We start from the raw sequence: 17,431 nt of genomic DNA on the forward strand, positions 1-17,431 counted from the left end.
GTACCTTTCAATCAAAAGCACATTTCTACCAAACAATGATAAAAATCTACATCTTCGAAAAAATGCAGATCGATTTATAATTCTGCTGTTGCTAGATTACATGAAATATGGGCTAACTTAAGTATGTTGGAGGATTTTGACTGTTGATATGTAAATCCTATAAAATACTTGAGGCAACTTATAACTCATTTTATCAACACCCTCCCCCATTTACAGTATTGAAAACGGAAGTTTTCAGACAGGGAACAGTAGCTAAATTCTATGCCAAGTTATACAGTTGATTGCAGTGACAGAGTCAAATTAAAACCACCACAGATTCAAGAATAATTTTCATTCCTAACTCACCTTTTCACTTCAAAAAGTTATCATTTTTTCATAAAAACTAGGTAGGTTATTTTTCCACTTTCGTACGCTAAGTTTTTCCCTTACATAACTCTAGCACCAATGTTAGCAATGATGTCATTTTTGACCTTGGGTCACACCAACATTATTGTTCCACTAATCAACAACACAAAGCTTCGACCCACAGTTGAACCCAAGAAAAATTGTTCTTAAACTACACTTTATACATATTAGCGCCCTAGAATTCAATAGCCAACATGTGTTCAACTAAAAGAAAAAAAAGGGCTTTCCAGTTGTTTTGGGAAGTGGTATGATTAAGAGGGTTACGCCTTTGTTAAGCACAATCGGCATAGCAAATACACCACACAATCCAAGCACTTGGCGCCGATACAATGTCAGCTATTGGACAAATGGTGACTCATTAGCTTAAGTGGTACCTATAATTATGGTATCTATCTTCTACTGGACTGATGTAATGGGGCTGGTTCACTGTAAGGCCCACAGTTGGCAAACTTGGGGATTTTAGAGATACTGATAATCTGCCCCTGAAGTTTTAAGAAAGCTGCTAGGGGGCCAAAACCTATAACATGTGTTCTTTGTCCGAAGACGCTATCTACCACTCAAAAATCATGAACATAGACAGAAATAAGAGGCATCGAAACTGGAAATTCTGCTTAGCGGTCTAGTTTAGAAGCCCACACAAGCACACACACACACACACACACACACACAAACACACAGACAGCCCCTGCAACAAAATCCCTGTAAGTTGTTGACCACATTTCTGGCTGCTTCATTGAGGATGGGGGGTTTCTGAAATAATAGGATGATTTTAGCAATAATGCCATAATATAATCTATTAATTTGTTAATTAACGTTTGATTTAACTCCACAAATTTAGAAGCTACAACCCAATGCAATTCAACTAATTCAACAATAACTCAAGTGTAATGCAAGAACTCCAATTCAAAATATCTGTCAAAGTTCTGCCCAAGTTGTATGAATTTCAAGTCTGAATCTGCTGGTACTGAGAAATTTTATGCAATACAAAAGTGACCCCTTGAGATGGTGTACAGTACTGCACCTTTACATAGACAAAACTTCAATGTAAATCTTGTACCTCTTTGTAAGTATATGGTTTAGATTTAAAAGCAGGTAACCAACAAAATGTCAAAGTGACTCTGACACAAACCTGGGAATTTTGAAAAGAGCTCTCATTGGATGCAGGTCAGCCAATGGCGGCTCTCCGTCAGCCAGCTCGATGGCGGTGATTCCGACAGACCACGTGTCACACCTCATGTCATAGTTATAATCCAACTGCTGCTCACAGGCGATAACCTGTAATATCACACTATGGTTAGCTACTGATGACATTAATCTTAATATGTCTAATAATTTAGGTGTACCATACAATATCAATATCAATAAACAAGAAATCTGAGATTTTGGTTATTTTGTGACCTTCAAATTCACACACCACAGGGGCTTTGTGAATGTACTAAAACTGTAGGGGGGATCGTATGTAATTCAATCTGGTATTACACCACTTCTTGAAGTCTTCCACATACTGCCAACTTACTCAAAACTGGCATGTACAGGCATTCAATCAACTATCCAAACCACCTCCATGTAACAGAAGCAATTAGGACAGCAAGAGACACAAACCCACAACTCAGCCACCCATACATTGTACTTCCTACTGCAAGTAATGATTTGTTCATCAAAATGAACTACTTTTTTTTCATTTGATGAAACCCAACATCTAGAAAGTCAGTAAAACAGAAAATAGAAGAAATTTTAGGGAAGGTAAAAACCTCAGGAGCCATCCAGTAAGGTGTGCCGACTGACGTGTTCCTCCGTTCTCTGGTGTGAGACACCTGGGCTGACACACCTGTGCAAGAAGTGAGACAGTAGTCAGTTGTTTTGCTCCCTCTAGTAGCAATACAATGAACTGCAGCTAACCATGGAAGTCGCGTCAACCACAGACTTGCATTGTAAAAGTTCTGCAAACACTTTACAAGTGAGTGATTATTTCAAATCCAATGACAGCACATAAAATTTTCAAATCCAATGACAGCACATAAAATTACTATTCTTCTGTGCGCTCCAACTGCTAAGTACACCTTGAAACTTACCAAAATCCACCAGTTTAATGTTGGCCTCCTCTGTGAGTAGTATATTACTGCCCTTGACATCACGATGCATGATGTGGTGCTTATGAAGGTGACCCACACCCTGAAAATGTTTTCAACGGTCATTTTAGCCAGCATCAAGAGTAGATGAATTACATGGCAGAATAGCATCGAAATGAATAAAAAAATTCACACAATATTCCACCCAATATAGCAAATCAAATGGTTAAATCTCAACCACATCTGCAAGAAGAACGTCTTCAAAACAAAAACAGAATCTGATGGAAGAAGTTTCCCTTGGCATGAGCCCCCTCTAGCAGCAACTATATGAACTGCAGCTCACCATGAGTGCTTCCCTCAGGATGTAGGCGATGACGCCCTCCTCCATTTTCTCCTTCCTCTTCAGCATCCCTCTCACCAGGTCTGTTACTGATCCCCCAGTACACAACTGGAGACATTGAAAAGCACTATAAACCACACTTTTCTTCTAATAACATAAAACAGTACTAGTCTACACTAAGGAGAGAAACATATGCATTCTGTAGGCTCTGATAGATTGAATAATCAGGGACAACTGTCTAACAATTACTCTCCAAGGCATCCTTAGTTTCATCCTATATGCTTTAATCAGTGACATCTTCTCAGATGGGATGTAAAGCTGTAGGTTTTAGGAGAACCAGATATTGAGAATGATCCCACCACACTTATCCAAAAAAAGAGTATGGGTCCATCCCAGTGTGAGTGGATCAAACCTTACAGTCTGGTCGTACACAGCTTATACCTACTGTATAAAACTGGTGTGTTATGCCCATCCTTCCTTGGCCAATCTCATGGGTTTGGGCCTTCCACCCATGTCGATTCTTTTGAGGTGGCCATACCATTGTAGTTGGCTGGATCTTACTATGACCTGAACACGATGGACTCCAAGTCTGTCTCTGTTAGTCATGTGTTTAACAAACGTACCTCCATGACGAGCCAGAGCTGTCCTGAGTTGTTCCTTTCCCCCTTGGCGTAGTACATGCCGTAGAAGCGGGTGATGTTGTTGTGGTTGGAGTGCTGACACAGGATCTGGTACTCAGCATCGATCTCCTCATCTATATCTGTCACCTCCTCCATTATCTTAGCTGCTGCTATTTCTCCTGAAAATGATAACAATTGGTTAAGATTTATCACTCAGTTGACAAAAAACTATTATATGCTGGATTTTTCAACAATATGGCTAAGGGACTGTGCTACTTTGAGGTACATTTGAAAGGAGTAAAGTGTCTTACCAGTTACAAGTCAGGGCTCGAAATATTTTTTTCTGCAAACCTGCATGCACTGGACAGGTGCAGTTAACATTAAAAATTACCTGTATATGTGTTAGAACCCAGTACATGGGCCAGTGCAGGTTAGGTGCAGGTAGACATCAGAAATACCTGTACAGCTCCAATTTTACCTGCACTAACCTGCATATGCCCAGTACATGGACCAGTACAGGTTAGGTGCAGGTAGACATCAGAAATACATACTCTGTTACCTGCACTAACCTGCATACCTGCATATGCTGGTGGTATTTCAAGCCCTGCATAAGTTTGTGAAACAAACAACAAATAACAAACGTCATACCTGTTTTCTTGTGCTGTACCTTGTAGACCTCTCCATACGTGCCCACCCCGATGTTGTCCACCAGCTCCCAGACTGGGGTGGGGTCAGGCAGGCTGCTGAAGTCTATCCTACTGGTCTTAAACATCATTCAATGGCCTGAAAAAATACAACCAGAAAAATATCTTCAAACCTCGTTCTTTGTGAAAATTTGTATCAAAACTGTGTGAAAAACTATTGAAACAAAATTAAAGAAACTCTACAGGAATATCACTAAAATGGAAGAAAAACTATAGAGCAGCTTTAAGTTTGTACTTTGAAATTAATGTTACATGTATATTCTAAGAATATCATTCAGGGCATAAAATACCCAGGGTCAACCTTTTTTATCCAGTTGCATAACATTTTATACTGTATACATGTACATAATTAGAACAATTCTAAATACCTAGATACATATACATTGCTTGCTGTTATACACAAGATGGGTGGTACTAAAACACTCTGAATCACAGGGTTAGTCATCCTATCAACAATAAAACCAACCATTACTTTTTAGTTCATGGAAATTTCATTATTCATTCATTGAAAGCAGGGCTTGAAATATGTTGTGTACATGATTACAATGTATGCACATTTGTCCACCCAAAATTGTAGCTTTATACCTATTTTTAACATGTGTGTACATCAGTGCACACAGATATTTGTGTATCATATTTTTGTACTTCAAGGTATTATTATACACTTACGTACACAGAAGATGCCCTAGCCTTATTCAAAATTAATTTCAAGCCCTGGAATATGCCATTGTGGCTTAATAAGCTTATTATCCCCAAACACACAATGTTGTTCTTATATCACCTTATCTCTTAACACACAAACATATCTGCATATATTGTTAAATACAACAAACTTTCATCCATTGAAAATGACCCCAAGACACACAAATAACACTTTTTTTATGTCAGACGTTTCAAATTATTTAGGTCAGCAGACACTAATAGCTTGGAGAAAAATTACAAAAATCTAAATTGTGGGATAGTATATCATGAGTAGCCTCCATCAGGCCTTCCTAAGGGATCATGGATACTAACTAGTAAAATTTGGGAAAAATAGGGTGAACAATTAGGTAACATTTGTGGGCAAATAAAACCTTATGGTAGCCAAACTGTTCTTCTTCCTTTTTTTTGCTAAATTTTATCATTTTTCAGCCTGAGCTTAGTCAGTCTGGTGGAGACGTATCTCGTGAGACTTGCGTACGGGAAAACCGCGCCATGAAAGATTAATGAACAACCATTTTACTTTGCATGGGAAATGAAGTGATGGCATTTACCTGATCTGTATCTGGAGTACTTTAGGTTATCTCTCATCTTTTACATGTGTACATCACAATACATCACAAGAACATGCATTTTGCAACACTGTGGTTTACTCTAGGATTAAAGGGTTATGGGTTCGAATCCTGGTTTACCTGCTTACATGTACCTTTACTGGTACAGGTAACATTGGAAAGTATCTGCACCAGACAAATTTTACCTGCCCCAATCAGAATTTAGGAAGTATGGATCATGACGGTTAGCATTCATGTACTTTTACTTTAAGCGTGTCAAATATTTAGTTCAGGTAACTAGACACAACTTCCAAAGTAGTTTCAAACTAACTATTTTAAGACTGCACCCAGCTGTCAAACCAATATGCTCATGAAAACTCATATTCGAGTTACAATATTCAAGCACATTGTCCACTTACCTACCATCATCCTAGAAGACAAGGATTCCTAGAAAAAAAGGACAGCCTACCTAGGAAACCACTTAATGTAAATATAGCAGGATCTCTAACTTGCACAAACCGTGTCCAATCCTTTCAGCATACATGCCGCAAGTGGTGGGACACACAACGGAAGCGAAGCGTAGCAAAGCACATGTCGGCATAGCGGGAAAGTACGCGGGACGTGCTAGTTTTGCACTGCGGCCAATATACTCAGGGTGTGTGGAGTGGCAACATTGTGACCATAGTTGTTTGAAAACCTTTTACGCATGTCACCTCTTTACTCTTATATTCACCTGGGGTCTCTTGTATTGTCATGCAACATCGCCTTTTTATAACTGGACTGGGGCAGGAAGAAAACATTTCTTTGTTTCTTAGCACTATTTTTGGAAAAACGTGTTATTGTATATGTTCAATCGTGGTTCAATGATCTGTTGTACATTTTGTCTGTACAAATACACAAAACCTTGCTATGGTCTTTTCAAAAGTAGATACCTCTTTGGCGCAGAAACAAGTAGGATAGATTTTGGCCCCCTTACAGCTTTTTATAAAAATGCAGGGGCCAATTTTGTTTGTGACTTTGAAGGAGATTGATTCGAGAAGGGGTTGACACACTGTCAGTTCAATTTTTTTTAGAAACCTCCTTCTCCGATACCAAATCTGGGATCATGCATAGTTGGGTTGTAGGTTTACCAAGTGACACTGTAGACTTGCAATGTTTCCAGTTTCCTTTATGTTTTGTACAACTGGTCTTAGCCATGACCTTTTAAGTATATATGCACAGCTGCTTGGTAATCTTTACCTTTTAGTTCTAAAGGCTGAACAGGGTTTAAAAGCAGGACACAAAGCACAGTGCTCTGTGCAAAAAGGACAAACAGTTTTAAGGCTATTCCATTTCAAAAGTTGAATAGGGGTGCTAACATAGACTAAAATGGAAAACCTGCTACATTTTGTATAACAAGCTCTTGGCCATACCCTTAGCAGAATCTGTACTGTTGGTATAGTCTACCCAACAACGTGACAACAACAATGGTACCGAGACATTGAATGCACCTACGTGTACCATAGCTGACAGTTACTTTGACTTCTACATGATTTGTTTAGGATTAGCATTCAAAAGTCAACACGGAAAAAACGCCAGACCTCGGCTTGCTTTTTGTCCTTTTGACCTTTTGCACATTGAAGCAGTTGTTTTGATAAAAAAAGTGGTCATTAAAACTCATATAGAAGCAGAAACTGTTGCAGATACTACAATCCACAATATTGTTTTGTAGTATGCAACAGATAGAGATGAATTCATTTCTGACTAACTCTCAAAAAAGGCCAAACCAATTTGATTTCTCCAATTTGCTCATTTCATTTTTTCTAATATAAAAATATGTACATTGTAATGTTAACATTCAGGCTCTGAATCAATGCCAAATTCTCATAATGTAGCACCAACACTACTAATTAAAAAACTCCTTTTTTCCTACTCATAGTTGTTAGTTTTTAATTCATCAATGCAGCTATTTGATGAAATGTTCAAAATTCATTGTTTGAATTCAAAAACAGGTTTATAGTGTACGTTAACTTTGTAGCTCCTATGTATATGGTAGCATTTAAAGCCATGTGTTTTTTCTGCTACCTGCTTTAACTATTTCATGCAATCCAAGACCAACAAATCCAACTGGTATGGCCTTATGCAGTTGCAACAAAATATACACAGAGCCACAGTGTTCAGTAACCATAGTTACAAGACTGACCAAGATACAATGTTGATTCAAGTCCTCTTGGAGAGAATCAATAGACGTTAATTCACAGCCATTATACAGTCATCTATCTGTACTGGCCCGACAGTCCAATTTCAACATGGATTAACTTTGGAATCAAACATTACAGCTGATCATGGTGTCTGCCATGGTTTATTTTGTTCCAAATCATGGGATATAAGTTTTACCAGTATTACTTTCCTTCTTGCTTTTAGCTAAATAATGTTTAGAAAAGCTTGGTATACTATAGATTGTGGACCTGGTATCAAGAAGTATGGATCTTAGAAACAAAATTGTAATAACTTCAAGAGAATGTTTTGAGGAAAATCTGATGTCTAGATCAGGATCTAAAAATATTCTAGTAATTTCTACAGAAGTAATCTTAAAATTTGAGATATCCAGTATTGTAGGTCTGCAATTTTCAAGCTTTTTCTCAGGGTCTCTTTTGGTGTTGTTTTCAGTGTATCTTTGGATAGCAATTGTCTTGCATTATCTAATAACTACATTAGATTTCTTATTGAATGACCTTAGAATATGTCAACTTTGATGCCAGAAATATCTTTGCCCCAAACTACAAAAATCATCAAAAATATCTGAAAAATACGAATGTAATTTGAGCAAACTTTCAGATGACCCATTGCCATTTTTGTACTACCTAGACCATTTCATCATATACAAACCTCTTCTATCAAAACTGACAGGTTTTCACATACATCATGTACAACTACAAGTTAATAAATCATTTCATACTCACCAAGGCACTCCAACCTTTTGTTACATGAAGAACTTGTCAGACAGATTGTTTTCAAACTTTTCAGGCGTCACGTATGGTACAAAGTTCAAGTTGTTTTAGGGCGTTCCAATATCTGGCAGTCAGTATGACCCCTCCCTGAATTTATTGATTTTGTTCTCTTTTTTTTCTTCCGTGTTGAACCAAATAACCTTTGCACTGCAGCTAACCACTCTCTGAATATACGACATGCCCTACATAAAATATGGGTCAGTTTTGTATTCATCAAATTACCTTACTCTAATAGTAATCCCATAAACCTACTTTATTTCATTCAGCCTAAATTCTACTGATTTATAAAGCTCCATAATGTAATTTCTATTGAACAAGCCAAAATTTGTATATAGTAACATTTCATTTCTTCAAAAACATTCAGGTACAATGATAAAAGTGAAAGAAATTTCAACTGTTAATAGTAATGTGTACCTATATCAGGCAAGATTTAAGATGTGTCAGGGGCCTTAGTGAGATTACTGCATAGTAAATATTTAAAGTAAATTTAAATGAATATTCAATTTGTACACTTACATTTCATTCAACTATCAATATAAGGTAAAAGTAGCCTAAAATTATATCATAACAAATTAACTTATTTGAAAAAAAATACAGCCTGCAATGACCTATATCGGGTAAATGCTAAAATGAGTAGGGGGTCTTGGTTGACCCACCACTCCCATTTAAACTCTTTGAAACTGTTGTATACAAATATGTACAGATGTAAACATATGAAACTGACACTTTCCAACCATTTTTCTCCAAAAAAGATTGCAGGTAGGTGTTTTTGTGTCCTGAAAATGCTAAGTTTTAGCAAGTTGATTGTCCTAAAGTCCAAAAACCACCTGCTAACATACAGAGTTTGTAAAGGGGCATTTTCAAAACATGACATTGTTTGGTGAAAGCTCTGTCTTGTGTTTGTTTTCCTAAGAGCTTTTGAGGAGGAGAACAAACTGGAAAATATTTGTTTCAGTAGTAAGACTAGGTGATAGATAAAAACTGGGCTAGAAATCCTGGAAATATATCCAGGTTAGTGTGGGTAAAAAATTGGAAATTTGCAGGCAATTCTGATGCGCCTTCCTACACTACTCAGAGTACTGAGTTTATATAATGAAAGTTTATTGCAAATATATGTATAACGTTGTACAACGGTACACATAAAAAAAGTATTTCGAGCCCTGTAAAAGGATGGGAAGCAGGGTATGTATTGTTTTGCAGATGTGTGTGAGCAACATCTGTCAGAAATGCTATTGGTTGATACAGAAAACAGAATGACATTATTGTGATCACTGCATTATGCATTTTCACAGGAAATTACTCACTGCACATGGAAAAAGCATGGAGGTAAAAAGCTCTTTTTACCTCCATGGAAAAAGCCATTAGAATGAATCCATCTGTTTCTGTTGTACACACACAAAAACAGAAAGGTCAATAATTATGTTTGCTTAGTTCTCTTTACCGTGCAAAAGCACCAATTAGAGAATGACAACCCACTTAATCCCAAACTCTTTCCATTTGTTTCTTTGGTCAACTGACCACAATGGACAAAGAATGAGCAAAGACAGCTGGCAACAAAATGTTTCTACGAAAGCTCTCACGTTTTATAGAATGAACAGTAATACAGAAGAAGCTTTCAGACAACAAGGAGAAGTCGTAGACATCATCCCTCCATGAAATAGCTTGTTATTTTGTAATCGTTTGGTGTATTTCAATAGCAAACTCTATAACTGTTATAGAGTTTGCGAATATACTACTGGGGATGGTACCCAGGCTACATTTGCCTGTACATGTAGGTCAATGACCAGGCAAATGACCTGCAGACCAGACAAACAAGATTTATTTTCCTGCACTCTGTCTAGGGCCGGTAAAAATAGATAGGGCTGCCTGCCAGCTGGAGGTATAAACAAAAACACTCTGTCCCAACTTTTGGGTCAAACAGACCATCCTATTATGAAGTAGGGGTGAAAAAGTGAAAATCCTTTTAAATTAAGCAATAAAAATATGCGACAACCTGCTAATGCACTCTAAAACACAAAGAGACTCAACAACTACCCACATACCAAAAATCATACCAAACCATCCGCCAGATTTTCCAAACATTCAACACAAAAAGTCCAACATTAAACATTTTGTAAATATCAAACGCAAACAGCTAGGGGACCCAAATTTAAACCACTAAACCATGGTAATAACAACTACATGCTACCTTAATATCGCACAAACAGTCCATAACGCGAAAACAACAGAATAAAAAAATTAAACTGCAGTACCAAGGTCAATCACCAGGGGCTCAAAGTCAACCTACACAATCTCCAAGGCCCCATCCATCAATCTGCCAAATATCGTACAGTTCCTTCTCACCGATCTTCAGATATCAGACCAAACATGAAACGGAGTAAAAACAGTACCCCCATTTTCATGGAGGGTAATTACTGAAGCTTTTTGACCACAATTGACCTCCATTCTGGACAAATTATGTGACACAATGATTTCTTGACTTCCTAAAAGACCTTCGAAATTAACTAACGGTGAATTCCTGAATTCCTTAACTTCTATACTAAAATGAGAAGAAAAAAAACATCTCAATGTATATTTCAGGTTCGTTGCATGACCAAGAAATCACTCACATAGGCCCTAAGTGTGAGAGACAAAACAGTTAAGATTCTTTCTTCCTTTGCCCCACTTCAGGTTGCGGTAGACACGTGTCTAAGAACTACACCTGTACAGGTGTGTCCTGTTGACCTGTAGACTCGACACCTGGAGTACCTGTCCATTTAAACAGGTAACAACATTCAATGAAGCCTCTGTACTATTCTAGTACAAGAAATCCGAGTAAAAGAAAATCCACACGTGACCATCGTAATGCATAATTATATTACTAAGAATTTTAATGTGCATTTATTTTATTAAGTTACTGTTAGCTTATTTTGAGTTAGTGGATAAAATGAGGGTCTGCGATTTGCAATGGCTTTTTCTCTGAGCCATTTTAATTCCCTGTTAATCGTAGCCATCTTCTTGGAATTCAACTTAAGCCTTATCTGGAAATTCTTCATGGGTGAAGCATAATTGGTCACTTTTGTTCCACTTTGTATGTTATTTCTTATCCTGAAATTCATCATTAATCATTACGGAAAAATTCTTCCTATCACGTTGTCAATGCCAGATTGCCCCCAAATCAAAAGGGAGTGTCCAAGGTCCACAAACTAATTTTGCCAGACACCCTATGAATACAATTATAAAAGTTTCGTCCAAAGCCTTATACAATACAAGTTGATTTACCATTAATTTACAATTCAGCATTAATGCACCTCCTAAATTTAATGTTGAGCGTTGCTAAGATATCCCAATGCAGACTCTCTTAAAACAGTCAGTAAGCCTGTATTTGTATTTGCTACTCTCTACCAAAATAAGGAAAAAACAAAAATGAGATATGACTTGTCAGACTTTTAGTTTTACCTTTGTATCCAAGAATCCTTATAAAAGGAAACTATGCAAAGAAAAACTGTAGCAAACTTAGCTCAAAGCTTTTATCTTTTTACCCAGGTCCTGGAACTGAAAGAAACTGTTAAGATTTCAATTACTGTTTGAAAAATGCAGGTGTCATGACATCCTTTTATCCCGGGTACAAGCCTTATTGAATGACTCTTGTCCCCAGGGTACTATCTGTCAGCTCTGACTGATGGCGAAGGTTTAACGTCTGAGAGCGCCGTCTACGGTTTCCCCCGGAGATCGCTTCCACGCAACATCATGGCCGCCTGTCTACACGTATGTACGCTTTTATCAATAACGTTTCTTTGACCTTTTAACAGAAGAACAATACAGCCAGACACCAAACCCACATCTATACACTTACTGCGGCCAAATCAATTTTTTCTTGTTTTTTGTCACTTTTTAGACATGCAGAAATGCAATATCAAGGCTAGCTAGCCACATATATGTGTGTATAAGAGTGTAGCTAGCAGTGGTGACTCGTGAAGAAGAAGAAGGCCCATAACTTTTCTTTCACCTTTTAGCATTACAGTTTACTGAAATGTTACTGAAATGAGACTGTCAGCAACTGATCAGTTGCTGACAGTCACATATCAGTACTGGTGGTTTTCTTTCGAAATTGCACCGCAGTTTTTAAGAGGACAGTATCCCCAAATGCCCTCCAGCATTGATGCCCTTTCTGTCTGTAGAAAGAATGTATTACTAGTAATGTACGACTGATAGAGGCATTACTAGTAATCCTGCCATTATTGAAATGGGTTTGCCGATACGCTGTAGCTAGTACTAGCTACAGTCATCCATTGTTGAGTGCATTAGTGTTAATGGTATATTATCTATGGTATGCATTTCACAGTAGGTTATGTAAGGTACAAAGTGTCCATGCCCTTTGCCTGTTACAGTTTAAGTTCAATTGCTGGAGAGGTATACAGCATTGCTACATTTATGATACCAATAAAATATTACTAACATTTACAACCTCCTTGGTGAAAAGCAGCTGGATTTCTCTTAAAAAACAGGCTAAAATCAATACATACACAAAACATGTGATCCACAAAAGCAGGTTTGTGTGGCTCAAATACGCACATGCAACATACAGCTTGCAGAAAAATATTACAGACTACGGAAATTGGTGGTTTCATATACATGTGCCTCTGTGAAATATTTTGAGCTTTTGTGAATTTATAGCATTATTGAACTATTCGTTATTATGAATTTCTACATCTCACCAACAACCAGCAACTGCTGGGACCTAACTACCTGTTCCTGACCTTTTATGGTCTGTAGTTAAGGTTATTCCCACTACCCAAATGCTGTCAACTGTATGGACAGACTTTAGCAAACACATACCTGACTAAAAACATTTTTTTCATTTTCACAGTCACAGTGGCAACAACTTACAATTTGGTGAGTCAAATGAATACAACAAGCCTAGAATATTGTAGACAACACAAAAAATAAAGTATTTTGAGCGCTCAGCCTACTTATAACTTGCATGTAATCATCTTTTTCATAGGATTTGTTATGGTAACTGCTTTGGCTCTGAACCCTGACTCACTGCACACTCAAAGGTTTTATTACTGCACTTTGTTAGGTAATGACTGTAGGCAGCTGCTGCTTAACATTGGCAACCTTCCAAATATGGAAAAAGTCGCTCTTGACAGACAAAACAGGAACGGCGCAACAGAAAAGAGACATTCCATAGGATTATACAATAGAATTGTGAATGGTTGTTTCAAGTACCTCTTAGTGCTCTTTTGAATTTGACCCCACCTTTTTTCGGTAAATGGCAATACAAAGGTAAAAGAAAAACATACATGTCGTTTTTTTAACATCAAATTCATCATATTGTAATTTTATATACATGTAGTACAAGGGATATGATATACTTAAGACAGTTGTTGTACAATAGCAGAAAACTACATGTATAATGTTATATTACTTATTCACTAATTCTTAACTTTCAAAAATACAGAGTTGAAAATTCAACTGTGTATTTTCTATTTTTAAACACTGGACCATGCAAAAATTACAAGAATACTTTTGATCTAAAGATGTTTGAAAACTAAGTACACTGTGTGTAATTAGATTCTACACTAAAATGTTACATCCTTACACCTGTTAAGATTGGGTGTGTTGTCCTTGTTTTGATAATGTCCGATAAACAAACAAATTAAGGGCGTGTGACGACCCTAATAATCATCTGACTCACTCCAGATGTTACTAAGCAGGGTTAATAATATCCAGATACAGCACTCAGTACTATTATGGGAATTATTAATAATTCATCACAATTATTCATGCATGAAAGTAAGTGGAGTGTGAAAAACCAAATGGACACAATACATTTTGAAGCACTTTGGGGACAGAAAGTCTGTAACACAATTTTTTTTACATCTAATTCGTTATTTAAAAGCTTCTGGCGCTTTTCTAAGCTCTTTTTTTCATGGTATGAATAAACAGTAATAAGATTATGCTGTAGTCGATACATGTCAAAAGCAGAAATAGCTGAGTGGCTACATTAACCTGTTATTGGTAGATCATATTACATGTAAACACCACGCAACATTTTTCTGCTGGACAAAAAAAAAGAGAAAACGGGCCAAAACCAAGTTAAGTAATAATTCTAAGGTTTTTGTCATAGTTATTTATGATACCATATTTTTTTGCCCGAGGATAACCTGAACCGTATGAAATTGATCGCGAAACTGACCATGTGACAAAGAAATCTACGTTTTCTAACTTCTAGCCAGACTTCTAGCGGTCTAGACTTCTAGATGTCTAAACCGACATCATGAGTCAACTGATCATCTATATCTGGTCATTTCTATACTCTCTTCCTGCAAAGTAAAGGTTGTGTTGGAAGAGGAAAATCGTACTTTTTCCAGTGGAAGTTTACGCGTATAGCGGTACTGATCACTGAACCGTGTCTAGGTTAGAAATTTCCCGCTACCCCGCGAGCAAGGACCGTTAGAAAGGCGCTTTTCGTCGTCGTTCTTCTGCATTTATACTCACAATTATAACTGCTAAGTACAGAAAATAGTCGGATCATCCTACCTGTGTGTCTAGATCGTTCAAAAGAAGTGAAAATCCGGCTGTAGACGGCTGGAAAGGTAGGAGCGTGTAGGCACACCCACTGTACCTGGTTGCCCAGTCGCCATCTTTTAGCGTCCTGGCTACTTCCGGGAGGGCACGACCCCATACCCTCCAGGTCCTTACGCCTGATTAGTGTCCCATTTCTGAACAAGACACTTTACGCGTAAGGATATTTGCGTGTTGCTTACACTTTCTTTCGGTATTTTTGTTCAAAGACGCAGATAAACTGCTCTGACTTCCAATTTAGAAAAATGTATCAAATTGTAACGTTACAATATTCACCTGATGATGGAATTATGTACTATGATCGTCTTATATATATAAAGACTTTTATATATGCTAGAAAATATATCATATCCAATTCATTAGGTGCTTTACGGAGCCTTTAATCACTTTCATGGCAATAATAAAATTAATCATTCCTATGTAAATGCCATTCAGCTATATTTCAGCAACATGATATCTGTATTATGCCATCTAGTCAATATTTCACAAGGATGCCAACATTATGACGGCATGCCATATAATCTTTAGGTCAATAGTACAAAATATGGACTCTGACCTATATATCTCTGACAAAAACAGTATTCGAACCACTGTGAGGGTCGTGCAGTTCCTACAAACATGGTAGGGGGCGCTGCTGAACTACACTCACAGAGTCACATTTTGATTGGCTTTCTCTACAGCGGGCCTGCCCGCAATTACAAAGAAACTTTAAATATTAGTATCTTTCTCGTGCAGCGAGTTACTTTGTAAGTACATCTTAAAATATCTACCATATGCGTAACTATCTTACGAAAAGTATATTGATTAATTTAATAATAAGTTATTAAATAAGTTATTATGCGTTAGTTCTCTTTCCCTTTGCAGTGAAGATTGTACGATTTAGGGTAATATTCCGTTCTCAGTTCTTTCAGCGTTTCCTTGGAAATTATTTCATCCGTTGCCAAATAATTCAAATAGTCTATAGACCTGCACATACCATTTTGCGTCCTTTCGCAGTATATACAGTGTCTCTGTATGGTTGCCTTGTGTTCTTTGTCAGACACTATTTCCAAATGTTTCTTGATTGAGTGCTCCAAGTTGTGCGCCCTCGCTCGCCTCTCCGCAGCTATAACGTAATCACATTTCAACTCTCTCCGGAAAACCAGACAAAAATCTCTGTCCACAGAAAACCCCGGGTCCCACTTGCTTTTAGGAATCTCAAGTTTCTCTCCAACATCGCAAGACCACCTCTCCAATGCCTCACAGAAATCTATCACTTGTAGATTGATCTTCTTAAAGTGCTCAATCTCGTCCGTTAAGTCTTGACCACCGTCAGATAGTTTTCTTTGCAGTACCCCGTAGAAGTGTTCATATAACGCGTAATCTACGTAACTCCATTGTCTGTGTACTTGTTTAAGGTCGTCAGGGATATCTTTCTCGTCGTCGTGTGTAGTTTTTCCGACGTTTCTAGATATGTAAATAATATCCTTGTGATTCCAACACATTAACCGTTTGAAGAGGACTAGAGATTCATCGAAATGCTCCATAATCATCACAAGGGGAAACTCTGATTCTATCTTCTCTATAAACATGTCTGTTATTGTCTTTTTGTACGAATCGTCTTTTCTGTAATAAGTCGCTAACTCCAGGGGAAGACCTAGGTCTACCGCAAGAGGACTTCTTGTGAGGGAAACTGGGGGAATTTTTCCTCTACAAGACTTATTCTCTACGTAAAAATGTGCATCAAAGTCTTCAGGGTTCTGAAGGAAAGTTATGACAGCATCTGTACCGTTTGACGAAATCCCAAATCTGTGTTTCATGTTATGGAAATCCCAAACAGACCTAAAATGGCTAAAAGGCTCTCTTAGTATTGCCAGATACACTGCGTCCTTTGGCATAAGCAGGCTAAATTTCTGACTATCATAAACAGTGTGATATGTCAGAATGTCATAATTTTCCCGATGCGCAAACGCGTAGTTCGTACGGGGATACAAGTTCCATGGATACGTACAAGTCAAAAGAAACGGTTTCGGCAACAAAAAAGTCAGATTCCGTTCGTAGCCAAAGCGGTGAAGAATGCTCATCATTGTGTCTCCTGCGACTTTGTGAAGTTTCGGAAATGCTACTCTCTTCCTTTCAGAACTGCACGGTTCCATGCGACCTACTCTGAAATCTGGTTCCATCGCTTCTTTGGCTGTTCTACCATAAAATGGTGGATGTTCTAACCTCTGCCAAGCGTTGTCATGAATTTGCGCGGGAACTCTAGGTTCCTTCAACATCTTTAAGGGCAGTTCAAATCGCTCTGCAAAGTATATGACCAATTGCTGTGGCTCTAACTTGTGTGCCTGACATTCGTCGATGACATCTCGAAGCTGATTGGCGTCTAGCCTGATGAGCCGACGGAGAAGCTGATTTGGTTGGTCCACGTATTTTCGAACCACTTTGAAGATCATTTGTAACTGTGGGCGATGATCGTATGCCTTTTGCCTGATCATAAGTTTTGT

At 37.8% G+C, this 17,431-nt stretch overlaps 2 protein-coding genes across 2 annotated transcripts in view; both read right to left on the reverse strand.

The window, feature by feature from the left end:
* The window catches only part of LOC109478908 (myosin-IIIb-like), a 38,141-nt gene extending 23,091 nt beyond the window's left edge, over positions 1 to 15,050 (reverse strand). The window contains exons 1-9 of the mRNA XM_019780718.1: positions 14,902 to 15,050; positions 4,815 to 4,821; positions 4,083 to 4,209; positions 3,438 to 3,613; positions 2,818 to 2,922; positions 2,478 to 2,577; positions 2,157 to 2,233; positions 1,535 to 1,680; positions 1,092 to 1,155 (exon numbers count right to left, since the gene is read on the reverse strand). Of these exons, the coding sequence (XP_019636277.1) occupies positions 1,092 to 1,155; positions 1,535 to 1,680; positions 2,157 to 2,233; positions 2,478 to 2,577; positions 2,818 to 2,922; positions 3,438 to 3,613; positions 4,083 to 4,209 (795 nt within the window). The 5' untranslated portion in view covers positions 4,815 to 4,821; positions 14,902 to 15,050. The remainder of the gene's footprint in view (positions 1 to 1,091; positions 1,156 to 1,534; positions 1,681 to 2,156; positions 2,234 to 2,477; positions 2,578 to 2,817; positions 2,923 to 3,437; positions 3,614 to 4,082; positions 4,210 to 4,814; positions 4,822 to 14,901) is intronic.
* Positions 15,051 to 15,688: 638 nt separating this feature from the next.
* On the reverse strand, positions 15,689 to 17,431 carry LOC109478962 (galactose-3-O-sulfotransferase 3-like). The gene has a single exon (XM_019780789.1). The coding sequence runs from the start codon at positions 17,420 to 17,422 to the stop codon at positions 15,791 to 15,793; it is 1,632 nt and encodes a 543-aa protein (XP_019636348.1). The 5' UTR covers positions 17,423 to 17,431; the 3' UTR covers positions 15,689 to 15,790.

The sequence above is a fragment of the Branchiostoma belcheri genome, unplaced genomic scaffold, assembly GCF_001625305.1.
Source record: "Branchiostoma belcheri isolate BF01 breed outbred unplaced genomic scaffold, Haploidv18h27 scaffold46, whole genome shotgun sequence".
Classification (NCBI taxonomy): domain Eukaryota; kingdom Metazoa; phylum Chordata; class Leptocardii; order Amphioxiformes; family Branchiostomatidae; genus Branchiostoma; species Branchiostoma belcheri.